Source organism: Balaenoptera acutorostrata, chromosome 5, assembly GCF_949987535.1.
Source record: "Balaenoptera acutorostrata chromosome 5, mBalAcu1.1, whole genome shotgun sequence".
Taxonomy (NCBI): domain Eukaryota; kingdom Metazoa; phylum Chordata; class Mammalia; order Artiodactyla; family Balaenopteridae; genus Balaenoptera; species Balaenoptera acutorostrata.
This window is the reverse complement of record NC_080068.1, coordinates 34,964,441-34,981,025: the sequence shown is the minus strand read 5'-3', so window position 1 is coordinate 34,981,025 and position 16,585 is coordinate 34,964,441. Positions and strand designations below refer to the sequence as shown.

At 35.0% G+C, this 16,585-nt stretch overlaps 1 protein-coding gene across 4 annotated transcripts in view; it reads right to left on the bottom strand.

The window, feature by feature from the left end:
* The window catches only part of ARFIP1 (ADP ribosylation factor interacting protein 1), a 132,129-nt gene that overhangs the window by 106,497 nt on the left and 9,047 nt on the right, over window positions 1-16,585 (bottom strand). For 3 of the 4 annotated variants that reach the window (XM_007189421.2, XM_007189424.2, XM_007189422.2), the window contains exon 2: window positions 7,420-7,499. The exons of the other annotated variant lie outside the window; for it this stretch is intronic. In XM_007189421.2, the coding sequence (XP_007189483.2) occupies window positions 7,420-7,497 (78 nt within the window). In that variant the 5' untranslated portion in view covers window positions 7,498-7,499. The remainder of the gene's footprint in view (window positions 1-7,419; window positions 7,500-16,585) is intronic. 4 annotated transcript variants of the gene reach the window in all.

Below are 16,585 nucleotides of genomic sequence, written 5' to 3'. Positions count from 1 at the left end.
AGCTCATACAACTCAATAACAAAAAAACAAACAACCCAATCAAAAAATGGGGAGAAGACCTAAGTAGACATTTCTCCAAAGAAGATATACAGATGGCCAACAGGCACATGAAAAGATGCTCAACATCACTAATCATTAGAGAAATGCAAATCAAAACTACAAGGTACCACCTCACACCAGTCAGAATGGCCATCATCAAAAAAATCTACAAACAACAAATGCTGGAGAGCGTGTGGAGAAAAGGGAACTCTCCTGCACTGTTGGTGGGAATGTAAATTGATACAGTCACTATGGAGAACAGTATGAAGGTTCCTTAAAAAACTAAAAATTGAGTTGCCATATGATCCAGCAACCCCACTCCTGGGTATATATCCAGAGAAAACTATAATCTGAAAAGATACATGCACCCCAATGTTCACAGCAGCACTCTTTACAATAGCCAGGACATGGAAACAACCTAAATGTCCATCGACAGATGAATGGATAAAGAAGATGTGGTGTATATATACACAGTGGAATATTAGCCATAAAAAAGAATGAAATAATGCCATTTGCAGCAACATGGAGGACCTAGAGATTATCATACTGATGTAACTTAGAAAGAGAAACACAAATACCATAAGATATCACTTATATGTAGAATCTAAAATATGACACAAATGAACATATTTATGAAAAAGAAACAAACTCAGAGACATAGAAAACAAACTTATGGTTACCAAAGGGGAAAGGGGGTGGGGGAGGGATAAATTAGGAGTTTGGGATTGACAGATACAAACTACTATATATAAAATAAACAAGAAGGTCCTCTGTATAGCACAGGGAACTATATATAATATCCTGTAATAAATCATAATGGAAAAGAATATGAAAAAGAATATGTATCTATATGTATAACTGAATCACTCTGCTGTACACCAGAAACTAACACAACATTGTAAATCAACTATACTTCAATTAAAAAAAAAACTTACTTTAATGTCATAAATGTAACCCATTTCAAAGCAAGACCAACTGCACTGGGGGAGGATAACTCCCCCATGCCCTCCTTTGGTGCACCACCTAACACTATCCATCACTCCAGAGAACTTTCTCAACACCACAATAGCTATAACATGGCTCATAAAACTGCTGACAGTCTGACCCCTACCCACTTCTGCAGCCACTTCTCAGACCATATTCTTCCCTAACTTTCTCCATACTGGCCAACTAAATGTCTGCTCACTTCATGGTGCACAGTAGCTCTTCTCCCTGTAAATTCAACTCCTAGTCTATGGCCTTTTCTGTAGCTGCCCAAGACCAAAGCTAAAAGAAAAAAGCTCACGTAATTTTTTCTGGCACTACTTATGTTTTTCAAATCCTGAAAATATACCTTGACATTAACATTATAAAAGGCTTTACATTTGACAATCAGCATCTATGGGTGAACACTTCATGGAAAATAAAAGATTCAACATTAACAAAAATTCACCCAAAGACTAAAAATCTACCTTAATAATGCAAGAGAAGGATACTGGAAATAAGTTTCTTGATGTTATCTATATATTACATTATGAATGGTAAAACCTAATTTCTAAAATGCTTATTAGAAAAAGATAGAAACTTTCTAGAAAGGATGTAAAAGAACTTGTCTTAGCCTTAATCAGACTTCTGGAACAATACAAGGCATCACATCTTCTAAAACACACATATTTAACATTGTTCTTTAACCCAATTTACCACTGAGCTGGTAAAAATAAAGTGGTATAATAATAAGCTTAAAGTTTTCCCAATTGTTTCTTACATCTACCATTTTTTTAAAAAAGTTATTTGAAAATTCATTAAAAAGCACTATGAAATATTTCTAATGCTCAGTAGGTATTTTGTTCTGCTATCAAGTAGTTCTTCTAATTTAAAGGACTGAATTCTTAATTTCAGTCAAATCTAGACAAAAGAGCAGTGAATAAAGTAAACAGTGTGGAAAAAAAAAAGAAAAGAAGGGAAGCTACAAATATTCAACTCTAATTGTTCTAGTTATGGTTTCAGACAATGAAGGTCGCAGTGCTTAGTGAACTAATTATGTATGTCAACAGAGACCATATTTTGTTCTAAAACCAAAAAGCACAAATGCCTTCTGTGTCAGATGAAATTATTTAGATTTTTGTTTGCCTACAAAAAAAGAAAGCAATTCTATTAAACTCATAATTCAGTCTTTGAAATTTCCCTCTGTATTAGTAAAAACATGACCTTTAAAAACTGGTCAATGTATTTATAGCAAAGTTAATTTAACATGGTTCAAAAGTATTAGGTGAATAAGCCTACCCATGAGGTCTCAAGATAACTAACCAAGGTGTCAGAAGACACAGATTTAAGGACCAGTTCTGCCACTTTTTTATAAGTTTACAGAAGTCACTGTACTTCCCTAAGTTTCAATTTCCTCATTTATAAAATGAGATTCTTAACTTCACCTATATATCATACAGCTATTATAAGAATCAAATATGAAATTGCTTGGCAAACTGAAAACGTTATAAAGATGTTATAATTATAGCACACTGATTTCGGCTAAGGACAAATATTGGAGTAGTCCCATCAACACTAGCATTTACCAGCATAGCTACTCCTCCTAACTGTCACTATGGGTACCCTAAATACATTTCTCTAAAACAGACCAATATCAAGACAGAGCTGAAATATGGTTACAAATGTTATCGTCTTTGGCCAAGTTCTTTTTTTTTTCTTTCTTGGCAATTTCATGGTTTTAAAAGGAAGATGATCCTACATAAGGATGGATAAAGCAATGTGGTCAAGTCCAAATAATTACTGAATCTGGATGATTAATATATGGTAATTCATTTACTACTTCACCTTTATTTCATACATTGCTAATTTTTCTTAACAGATGTTTTAATCTACTAGTATCAACACCTATTTGTCTTATATTTTCAACCACTTGCTACTCGAATACTGCATTTCAGGTCTCCCAAGTTTCTCACCTTCTGCCTGTCATTCTCATTTCTGGGTCAAGCCAATCTTAGCCGCTAGCTACCACTTGAACCGCATTTCTTCCCACTCTTCCCTCACTGACCCTCAGTTCCAGCCAGAGTTCTCACTGCTATTCCTCAAACATACCAATCTTATTTTTGCCCTTGCCTTTGCTCTCTCTGGAAGGTTCTTACTCCCAGATTTTCACATGACCCTTCCTCATTTCATTTAGGTTTCTGCTCAAACAGAAAGGGCCTTCCCTGACCAACTGATGTAAATTAGCACACTTCATCACTCTTTAGCCCCTTATCCTGCTTTACAGCAGTAAAGACTACTTTACATTATATTATAAAATAATTTATGTATATGTTATGTATATATTTAACATGTCTGTCTCCCTCCCCAATATGTTTACAACATAAAAGCCAACTCCTCCTGACACTCACAATCCTTCGAAGACCTGAACTATGTTCTTCCCACTTATTATGCTTCTTCAGATACCCTATTAAATCAAACTTAATTACTCACACTTCCCCATACACGTCTCTCAATTTCCTTTCTCTACGACTCAGCCCAAGCTGTGACCATCATCATTCACACACTCAAATTCTACCCACACTGTAAGAAACAGTTTAAACACCACCTTTACTGATATTCCTGGCTGATACTCCTCTGAACTGCCACAATTCTTCATCTGTACCGCTCTAAAGGCATTATTATTCTATATTTTATTTAATTTAAAATTTCCTCTAATAATCAACATGCAGCTTGAGTGCAGGATCTAAACGAATTCACTTTTAGACCTCTGGGTTACTTACATAAAAGAGGAATGGAAATATTTGTATATTTTTTCTTGGATATTAGAAGTAAGTATATGTATTAGTGTTACTGTATCAAAGGGCAGACAGAAAAGGAGAATTCATGCAATAATCCTAAGATACACTAATAAATACCTAACACAAGTACTTTGCTTTCTTTCCTTTTTTATTGTTGTTAAAAATACACTTGTTTTCCCAACTTCCTTGCTTCCATCTTTACATAATTTTTTCCTATTAAGTTTCTTACATTTACTCATCTTTCCACTTTTCTTTGGGTTCAAATCATAGTTCTTTTCCTCATTAGCCATGTTAACCCTTCCAGGTCTCTGTTGCCTAATCTATAAAATGAGGGAGAGAACCTCAACTGCAAATGGGTTATTATAGCATTAAATGAGATAATATATCTGATAAAACCCAGTATAGTGCCTGGCACCGAACAGGCTCTCAGTGAATGGTGCCTATTTGGCTATTGTTTCTTCTACAGATATAGAAGCTGCAGTTTTTAAACACATTTCAGGGTATAAAGTTTGAGTATTAAAAATACAAAAACAAAATCCACCTTTTTCTGCTCTAATCAAGACTGGAATAGAGTACAAACCAAGCCAAGCTCACGTTTTCTTCTTTTTTAATTCAAAAAGAAAAAAAAAAAACCAAACAACTGATGTCATAAAAAAAAATGAGAGGAAGAAAGTGTTTTTATGGTCACTGATAGGATAGATATCTTAATGAAAACATCATTTGATTCAGAGGAAATCACCTGGATTCTGCAATTAACCAGCTGAGTGATCCTGCACAAAGGCAATTCACCTGACAGAACCTAAAATGAACCTTAAGTCCTTTATTGTTCAGGGTTGATACTGTTTTTGGCTCAGTTCAAAATGCTGGAGTTTTTGTTGTTGTTGCTTTGTTTTGCTCTTAAAGAAATGAAAACTATCATCCAGGTCATCATATTCTATTCCTAAGAAACCAGTATCCATATATCGTTTATACTAGTGGAGTGAGGATTAATTCATTCATCAAACTGGCCATCAGTGATGTGCCAGCCTCTGCTAGGATTAGCCTGAATTACTGAAAAGTCCAATGTATAGAACATTTAATTAAGAGTTAATGGCCATAATACATACAGAGTTATAATAGATTAAAAGAAGGGACTTCCCTGTGGCGCAGTGGTTAAGAATCCGCCTGTCAATGTATGGGACGCAGGTTCGATCCCTGGTCCGGGAAGATCCCACATGCTGCGGAGCAACTAAACCCACACGCCACAACTACTGAGCCTGCGCTCTAGAGCCTGTGAGCCACAACTACTGAGCCCGTGTGCCACAACTACTGAAGCCCGTGCACCTACAGCCCATGCTCCGCAACGAGAGAAGCCACCGCAAATGAGAGAAGTCCACGCACCACAACAAAGAGTAGTCCCCGCTAGCGGCAACTAGAGAAAGCCTGCGCGCAGCAATGAAGACCCAACGCAGACAAAAAATTTAAAAATATAAATATATATACACATATATTAAAAGAAGAATTCTTATAAGCAAATCTGACCCCCAAAATGTTTTCATCAAGGATATTGAAAAAAGAAGATTTAAGTTAGTAGAATACTAATATTGATAAATGGGGAATTTTAAAGTTACAGAATATTCCTAAATACTACTTTGGTTAACTGTAAACTCATACAATGCTTTTAAATTTGGGTATAAATTCAGATTATACTCACACACCTGGCCTTTTTTTTTTTTTTTAAATTACAATATTCCCTGTGGATGCTGCACATTTGGGCATGGCTAAAAACACAGGGAATGCCTAATATGAATTTTAATGTTAATTTACAGACAAATTTGAACAATTATTTGGCAGTGGATTCCTTCAGATCATTGTCATCCAGCCTTAACTCTCCTGAGCAGATGTCTAGTTTAGCATCTACTGGTGTGACATTCACATAAAAGAAACGCACAGTGGTAAACCACAAAGGGAATACTTTCTTTTATTATGATGAGTCCCATCACTGACAGGGCTACCAATCCTTCCTGTAGTTCACAAGCATTAAACTTCCTCTGACGATCTCTCAACGGTATAGATTCAGAGATGTGATTGTAAAAAATCAAATCCATGAGTTAGGACAAATACGGTATACATAATTCCCTAGGTTCTCAGAACTAAATATAACTACAGCACTGCTTTGACAAATAGTAAACAGCCAAACTATTTTTTTTTAATTAATTAATTTATTTATTTATTTTTGGCTGTGTTGCGTCTTTGTTGCTGTGTGCGGGCTTTCTCTAGTTGCGGTGGGCGGGGGCTACTCTTTGTTGCGGTGTGCGGGCCTCTCACTGCAGTGGATTCTCTTGTTGCGGAGCACGGGCTCTAGGCACGCGGGCTTCAGTGGTTGTGGCATGTGGGCTCAGTAGTTGCAGCTCGCGGGCTCTAGAGCGCAGGCTCAGTAGTTGTGGCGCACGGGCTTAGTTGCTCTGTGGTATGTGGGATCTTCCCGGACCAGGGATCAAACCCGTGTCCCCTGCATTGGCAGGCAGATTCTTAACCACTGCACCACCAGGGAAGTCCCAGCCAAACTATTTTAAATCACGAAGAATCCTGAATCCCTCACAGATAATACATATTTTGCCAACCAGAACTCATCTTTGACTTTTGGGCGAAAAATAAATTATCCAGCTCTAAACCCTACGTTAAAGTCTGTCACACAGACTCAGCATCTTGGCGTGATGAGGAAACACTGTGGCTAGCACCGTGCCACATACACAGATGGCAAACTGGTTCAGGAACACTGCAACTGGAGCTGGAAGAACCCATGTTGTGTTCCAGCCTTGCCGGTTACTCTAACTCAGGCACTACCTCTGTGCAAGTTAAATATGATCAACAAGTAAATGGGGGAGATAATGGTTGTTCTACTTGCCTAACTGAATTGTATCAAATCAGTCAAAGGATCAAAGGTGGGACAATATGAAAGTGTTACCCTGTAAATCTTTAAGCACTATAAATTTGAGAGCTGTTCCTAGGATTAGGTGTTCAAAAAAGCATCTGATGACTTGAATTCAATATAAAATTAATTTCTTAACAGCTTTCTACTCTAATGAGGTAGAACAGTGGTTCTTAGGTGGTATATATTAGAATCATCTGTAGAACTCTCAAAAAGAAAACACACACACACGCACAGCCCGGTGTCTATCACTACAGACTCAGACTTAGTGAGTCTGAAGTAAAGTCCAGAACTCAGTATTTTTTTTAAACACTACATTTGGATTCTGATGCATAATTAACTAGAGAGAGAATATGGGAGTAGATGAGTGCAAATGTGAACCAATTACTACTGTTATTTCCACAGAAACTTCATTTCATATTTAAATTTAAAACTATAGTTCGACCAGACTTTTATGTTGATTTTTTTCATGTTGATTTTTATGGGACAGGTATACTCTAAAATTTCATATGCCCAAAGGCAAATGTTAACTTACTTCCAATTATGAAGAAATAGCTCTCTCTCCTCCCACCCCTTTCCTGTGTCTATGTGTATAGAAGAGTTTATTTAGAATGGCACATGTTTAGACAAACTAAGTCAATTTGGACAGTCTAAATTTGATTGATATGGGTTGACTTTAAAAAAACAATATAAATACCACCCATTCACCTCAGAATTAGACTTGACTTCTTCTGTGGCTGGTTTAGATGTACCAAGAGTTGTAGTATCATTGCTGCAGTCAGACATACCTAAAAGTAAAATGTGTTAAGCACATATTAAATAATTTAGTTAAAAGAGCTATATCACCTTACCAATATTCTTACAAACATTCCACAACATAAATCATTTATTTACAGTCAGAATTTGTTTTGCAAAACTATCTATAACCACATGAGTATCTATTGATTATAACAGATAAACGATTCCAAAAACAGACAAAAATTCAGGAAAAGTTTTTATGCAAAATGTAAAAACACATACCTCAGTGACTAAAAAATAATTTCATAAAATCATTTTAGATATGAAACAAGTTAAAAGATCAGAGTGTCAACTTGATTTGCTAGATGAAAAAACTGAGATCAAAAATGTCAAAATATCCAAAGATAAAGCCAAAATATTAGTTATTCATGGTCTATATAAAATCAAAGTTTCAGACCAGAACTCAGACATCTTCCAACTCTCTGACCAGTGCTCTTTAGTACCGATAACAGATGTGACTGCTCATTGTCAAAGTCAAACACTATACTCAGATTTCATTCAATAAAACTTTAATGTGCTATTTCTGCTTCTAACTTATTCAACAACATTTAGAGAATGCTAACTACATATGAAGAATTCTGCTAGGCACTAAAGAGAAAGAAAAGTAAAATCTAATTCAGGTTATAAGAGCATAATGCTCTCCATATCTGCAGGTTCAAACGAAGATCAAAAATATTTGAAAAAAAAATTCCAGAAAGTTCCAAAAAGCAAAACTTGAATTTGCCATGCACCAGTAACTATTTATACAACACTTACATTATATTATATATTATAAGTAATGTACAGAGGATTTAAAGTATATGGGAGGATGTGCATAGGTTATATGCAAATACTATACCATTTTATATAAGGGACTTGAGCATCTGCAGATTTTGTTATCTGTGGGTGTACTAGAACCCATACCCCATATATAGCGAGGGCGACTGTACTCTGAATCTAATCAAGGAGACAGATAAATAAGTACAAAACACCATATTAGGTACTATAACGTACAGAAGCAAAGTTTTACTCATGAAATACAATGGAGGGAACAACTTTATTGTTCACAAATCAAATCCAATACCACATTAAGAAAATAATACAACATGAACAAGTGGGATTTATTCCAGGAATACAAGGCTGTTCAATTAAGAAAGCTATTAATATATAATATACTCATAAATCTAAGGGGAAAAAAACATGGTTTTCTATGTAGATGTTGAGAAATCTATTGACAGAATTCAATACCCACTCATAATTCAATACTCAAGGAAAAAGGAATTAAGGGAGATGTCTTCAACATGATACACGCTTTAATCCTACAACCATTATTTTATATAATAAAGAAATAACAGAGGCATTTCCACTATGAACAGGAACAATGCAAAGGAACCCACCATTTCTGCTACTATTCAACACTGAACTAGAGGTATTAGCCAATCCAAGTAGATAAACCAATTAGAAGAATAATAGGTGAAGAAGTAAAACTATTTCTTTTTGCAGATGATATGATAGTACACCTGAAAAACTCCAAAGACTCAATGGTAAAACTAACTAAAAATTAAAAGAATTCAGTGAAAAAGTAGGATAAAAAATTAACATACAAAAGGAGTTTGGGATTAACATATACACTCTACTATACACAAAATAGATAACCAACAAGGACCCACTGTATAGCACAGGTAACTATACTCAATATTTTCTAACAACCTATAAGGGAAAAGAATCTGAAAAACAATATATATGTATTATATATATATATGTATATGAATCACTTTGCTGTACACCTGAAACTAACAGAACATTGTAAATCAACTATATTTCAATTTAAAAAAACAACAATTTTTGAACTGTTATTGAAAAACAATAATCAGTGGACATAAAGGCAGAGAAAAATCCTGTTTACAATTACAACAAAGAAGATTAAATACTTAGGAATAAATTAAACAATGTATAAAACCTATATGAGAAAAATGTTTAAACACAACTGAGAGACACTAAAGACTGAGCAAATGAAAAGACATCCTGTTCTCGGCTATGATGACATTACAAAGAAGTCATTTCTCCCTTAGTTAGTTTACAAATTCAGTGCAATAGAGAAAAATATAACAAGCTAAATTATACAGTTAGATAAGTTATATTAAAGTTGATATGGAAAAATCAAACATGCAAGAGTAGTTAGGAAAACACTGAAAAAGGAAACTCACAAGGGGACTAACTTTGTCAGATGTTAAAACATACCATAAAGTATCTATACTTAAAGCACTATGGTACTAGCACACGAATAAACAAAGAGACCAGAATAAAAAGTCTAAAGTTAGACCAAATATATACAAAAATTTAATATATAACAAAGGTGACATCTCAAATTACTTAATTAAAGATGGGCTTCTCAATAAATGATGCCAGGAAAACTAGGTACCCATTTGGAAAAATACAAAATTAGACCACCACACACAAGAATAAACTCCAAATGGATTAGGAATCTAGATGTAAAAAATGAAACCATAGATGAACTGTTAAAAGAAAACATAAATGAATTGTTCTTTAAACTTTCTAATTCTAAGAATCTAGAGATAATTTTAAAAATTGATTAATTTGACTAAATAAAGATGTTTTAAAAATTGTATAACATAAGCACTATAAACAAAGAAAAAAGACAACTGAAAAACTAGGATAAAATATTTACAACAGGGGCTTCCCTGGGGGCACAGTGGTTAAGAATCCACCTGCCAATGCAGGGGATGCGGGTTCAAGCCCTGGTCCGGGAAGATCCCACATGCACAGAGCAACTAATCCATGTGCCACAACTACTGAGCCTGCGCTCTAGAGCCTCTGAGCCACAACTACTGAAGCCCATGCTCTGCAACAAGAGAAGCCACCGCAACGAGAAGCCCACGCACCGCAATGAAGAGTAGCCCCCGCTCACTGCAACTAGAAAAAGCTGGCATGCAGCAATGAAGACCCAATGCAGCCAAAAAAAAAAAAAAAAAAATTTACAACATATGCCACAATAGGTTAATATCCTTAATATATAAAGAAGTCTTAAAAACAAAGGGGAGAAAACCAAAACCAGATAGAAAGCAGGAAAAAGACATGAACAGACGATTCACAAAAAAAAGATTAAAATGGCCTCCAAAATATAAAAAATGATCAAATTCACTCATAATTAGAGAAATGCAAGTTAAAACAACACTGAGATACCATTTCTCATCTATTAGACTAGCAAAAATTTTTTAAATGTAACAAAACATTCTGTTACTGGGGATGTAAGGAAACAGGCACTCATATACATTGCTGATAGGAACACAAATTTGTACATCCATTCTGGAAGGAACTTTGGTAATGCCTAACAAAATCACACATGTACTTACCTTTGAACCCAGCAATCCCATGTCTAGGAATCCATCCCAGGAATACATCTCCAATAATACAAAAATACTTACACATTGCAGCATTCTTCATAATTGTAAAATATTGGGAAGAGCCTAAATGTCTTTACATAGCAAAGTGACTGAATAAACTATGACACATCCAGACAATGAAGTACTGTGCAACTGTTGAAAAAAATGAAGATCTCTATGATATACTGTAATTTCCAGGACATAGTGATAAGCGAAAAATGCAAAGTCCAAAAATACCTATAGGTATGCTGTCTCCATGTAAGAACAAAGAGGATACATGAAAATACATGTTTCTGCTCATTGGAACAAAAGAAATACAAGAAGAATAAACCAGAAACTAGAGATAGGTTACCTACAGGGAGAGGTGGGAAAAGAGTGGGAAAAAAAGTAGGAAATGGGAACAAAGTAGCAGGAATAAGGAAGGAGTGACACTTCTCTGAATATATAGTTTTAAATAATTCTGACTCTTAGAACCATAGAAATTTTCACATACCCTTCATAAAAAAAAAAATAAAACCAACCAGGATTTGAGAGGAATTCAAACAGTAAAAATCACTAACACATGAAACCAACTGTATGAGAAATGAATAACCCAGGAAAGGGAAGGGGGAAAGGAGAAGGTGGGGCAAAGGGAGATGGGGGAGGAGAGAGAGAAGAAGGGGAGGGGGAGTAGAGGGGAAAGGAAGGGGAGGGAAAGGAAGAGCAGGAGAAAAGAGTGTCTTGACAGGACACCATGAGGCTAAAGACAAAAAGAATTATACACAAATTCTGTTAATATAGTTAGTAAAAGTATTTCTCACAGGGGTATAGGTTAATAATTCTTAAATTACTTTATGTGTGTAACAGAACAGAACAAATATGTAAATAGTATGTAGATACTGAGAACTTGGTTTCTCACTGCTAGAGAAAAAAGTAATAAAGAAAGGAGAAATGCTAAATAAACCCTGTGGTACTGGACTGGAATCAGAGTTATCAGTATAAACACTGGGTTTTTAATACATGTGTGTCTGTATTCGTGTATATATATTTGTTATACACACACACATATGCATGTATGTATAGGTTTCCTAGCTTTGTCCACTGAGAGGGCCTAGAAGCAGTGATACCCAGTAACAATGAGTACACTTGGTGCTCAAATCTTGGTCTCGAAACACCATTCTCCAATAAAAGGAACCACAACTCTTAAGGAAAAGTGGTTGATTCTAATACTGGGGCAAGGAAAATACAAGAGGAGCCTGGGGCATTTTTCTGGTGTCAGAAAATAAGAAAAAATTCAAAAAAGGACAGGGGCTTGTCGAAAGAAAAAAGGACCCAACCTGAAGGCCCCTAATGGCCAATCCTGAGACATCTTGAGCAACAAAATAAATAATGATAGTACTGAATTGAAACTCCTAGAATAAAACAAATATTAATGAATCCATACTGATAGAAATAAATAATCAAATAAATAGGTAAATGGGGGTAAAGTGACAATTCATCACAACAGAATCTCAATTAATAAACACAGAAAAGAAAGAGAAAACCAGAACTCTCCACCAGGCAAACATCACAGTAATAAGTGTTGCAGAAAGATTCACTGATGGATGCTAAAATTAGAGAGCAAAAGTTTGACGAGAAACAGCATTTACATAATCTCCAATATCTCCCACAAGGTACTTAACTGAAAAAAGAAAGACAGTTAAATGGAAAAACTCACAGTTCACAGTGAAGAAACTCAGCAGATCTAACTTAACCAAGTGATTAAGTAATCACCAGTAGTAAGACATATCAAGAGCATAATCCCTGATACATTGCACTGAAAAGGACAACATTATTTTTTGTGGTATTCTTCCCCCAAATGCATTAACTCAGTCCAATCATGAGAAAACATTGGACAAACCCAAACTGAGGAACATTCTACAAAATAATTGACCAGTTCTCTTCAAAGTGTCATGGTCATGAAGACCAGGGAAGTGTGAGAAACATACAGATTGAAAGAGACTATGGAGAAATAACCAAACTCAATATGGGTTCCTAGACAGAATCCTGCAGCAGAAAAAGGATAGTTAGTTGAAAATTTGGTGAAATTCCAATAGGGTCTGTAGTTCAGTTAATAATATTATACCAATGTTAATTTCCTATTCTTTTTTTTTAATATAAATTTATTTATTTTTTTTACTTTTGGCTGCGTTGGGTCTTTGCTGGTGCACACAGGCTTTCTCTAGTTGCAGTGAGCAGGGGCTACTCTTCATTGCGGTGGCCTCTCTTGTTGTGTAGCATGGGCTTCAGGTGCGCGGGCTTTGGTAGTTGTGGTGCGCAGGCTCAGTAGCTGTGGTGCACGGGCTTTGCTGCTCTGTATGTGGGACCTTCCCAGACCAGGGATCGAACCCGTGTCCCCTGCGTTGGCAGGCGGATTCTTAACCACTGCGCCACCAGGGAAGCCCCTAATTTCTTATTCTTGATAATTATATCATGGTTATGTAAGATGTTAGCATTATGGGAAGTAGGGTAAGGAATATAAAGCAGCTCTCTGTACCATTTCTGCAAGTCTAAAATTAGATCAAAATAAAAGTTTTAAAGAACCGTAAGGAATGCTGAGCAAAGGTAGAGGAATTACCCTTAGATAGACGGAAGAAATCTCTTCCTTAGATAGAAGGAAGAGTGAAAGAAGGAAGGAACCCATGGAAATAGTGAGGAATGGAATGGAAAACAGAAGAAAGTTAAGGCAGTTCATTTTTGCTGTCTTCTACTTTCTTGTGAAATAGGAGTTATCATCTGCTCCCCTGTATTCATCAGTAGCACCAATTAGCAAAATATATCATTATCATCCAGCTCAAGAAAAGACCAAATGATAGCTTTAGAATGGGGCTGGTCACCAGGAAGACCAAGCCATGATTAGAAGTTTGGAACTTTCAGAGGTGAAAGGGGCTAGAGGAGTTAATAATTGATAATGCGTCAGTGAGGAAGCCTCCACAAAAATCCCCGAACTATGGGGTTTGGAGAAATTCTGTGGTGAACACATCCATGTCCTGGGATCATGGAACACCCCAACTCACAGAGACAGAAGCTCCTGTACTCAGAACGCTTCCAGATCTTGCCCAATGTCCTTTCCATCTGGCTATCTATCTGTATCCTTTATCATATCCTTTACTATATAATAAACTGATAAGTATAAAAAAAAAAAAAGACCAAATAACTCCAAGCAGATAGGGAAACAGGGAATCAAATTTCTGAGAATTACGGAGTCAGGTACTAAGTCTGTGTTTTATTCATATTATTTAAATGCTCTTACCTTCACATTTTTTAAAAGTTCGTTTGTTCATAACTTTAATAATGGACACACATAGGGAATGACAACAAGATTTAAAGTTAATGACTTACTGAACTTACTGTGATAATCACTTCATGACGTATGTAAATCAAATCATTATGCTGTACACCTTAAACTTATATGTGCTATATGTCAATCATATCTCAATAAAACTGGAAGAAAAAAAAACTTATAATTATGGGAAACCAAAAAAAAAAAGTTAATGACTTGCAGAATGTGCTGTTTAAGATATATGTGTTCTGATCTTTACACGAATTTAAAGTTATCTTTAAATCTGTCTTCAAAATAAAATGATAAATCATTATTACAAAACTGCCATCAATGTTGAGGCTTCATAGACTGGTTTATACTGGAGGCCAAATACACCTCAAGTCATCTCTGGGGCTCTACTTCCATAAATCAGCCAGGGGTATTCATTAACTAATGAGTGTAAGAACCAATGACCTATAAAGTGAATTACTAATTAACATTTGTAAAAAAAAAAAGCATAACTAATATTACCTGAAGTTTATAATTCATCCAACTTTTTGGAGTTGTTGATTTATTATCAAAATCACATTTTGTTTTCTATAAACTGAATAGACTAGATCTATTCAGTTTATAGAGGGAAACTATATAAGAACTTTAACCAGAATTTAATGAGGGAGAATTTTATATCCTACAACTGTTAAGTGCATTTAAGGTCTTTCCAAGGACCCAGGAAAGAGAGGGCAAGAGGTAAGAGACTTGCCAGGATCCTAGAAGATAAGAAGAAACAAAATACTCCATGGATACCAGAAAAGAAAAAACTGCATTTACAATCTCCATGAGTTAAAGATTCAGAATTATAATACTAAAAGATGAATGTTGAATAGAAATTATAACATGAGCACATTTCAAATTAATGTACTCACATACCACAGGGGATCTGAAATGGTATGCTCAAGGCACAGGAGAGCAGATATAAACAGGGCAGACATAAACAGGATAAACACAGCACATCATAGTGGAATGAGAAGTTACACTTTTTTTAAATGAAAATAAGTATGCTGTTATGGAATCTAAAACAAAATTCACTTGAATAAAATACACATAAGCCTTCTAAGAAATTTCTTGAATTTTTATGATGAAATACGAATCTCCAAAGGAATATCTGAAGAGTTATTCTTTCTAGGGGTACTTCAGTAAAAAAGTTGGAGAAGTACTATAAATAATTTTGATGTATGGGAGTAAGGAGTTCTGACTGGAACTCAAGGACAATGCTAGGGAGGTAAATACAGAAAACTGAGGGCAAAAAGTAGCAAAACTTGGGCTTGCTTTGGTCTGAACTTGCTTAGCTTCTCTAGACTGGGTATTTCATTGATTTCAGAGACTGGTTAGAGATTAAAGAAAATGGCTCTATTTCTTTCACTCAAATATGTCTATCTTTTCTTGCTCATAGATAAACAGGAAGAGAATGGTAAGATTTGTTTTAATTTCATAATTCAATATTAATTTTCAAGTTGAACTGACTTGTTTACAGTAAAAAATTTAGAGTTAAAATACATAGTGACTACATTAAATAACTATATACGTTAAGAGTGAAAAACAGTATCTAAAATACATTAGTTTTCTGTTTTGGTCAAAACAATTTAAAATAGTGGGGTTTTTTTATGATGGTAGTTTCCTTAACATGGGGGAAAGATCCTTTTCCCTATTGTCAATGCAAATGATACTAAACTGAAAATGGTTTACCACACAATATGTTCAAGGTATATTACATTTTCTTTGATAAGTAGAATAATCAAGAGTAAGATAAAGAATCATCTACATTATACTGCTGTCTTTATGTCAACAACTATCTGGTATCCATAAAAGCTATTTTGTTAGATACTCCTAAGTCCTTTTAGACAGTGATAAATTAAGTTCACGTTGCTCATTAGGATAAACACATCAGTCTAGATAATTCAAAATTAGAAAGCTTTGACAAAATATAGTTAATTCTCAATTATATGCAGTAATGAGAAACAATTTAAAAATCAACAGATATTCAACTATTCTCATCCTCACCATTATACCACCTTCTAACCAAGTGACAAAATTAACAGTTTGGAGAAGTCTTAATTTATTTTCCCCATTCAGATTGTGTAACAGAGAAACTAATGAGAAGTAAAATGATAAGACTCTCAAAACTAAATTACTCCCTGAAAAGAAAACTAGCTGTAAATAAACTCTAAATTATTCAGTGTACTGTGGCCTCATTCTTCACAAACGGCTAGCTAAGGTCCAGAACATTAGCAATGAAGCCAACCAAGAGAATTGGAGAGTTACTTTAAAATTCTGTATTAATCCCCAAAACCATATAAAATAAACCCCTCAATATTCACAGGTAATTTTTTCAATGGGAAAAAGCTCAGAGGAAATA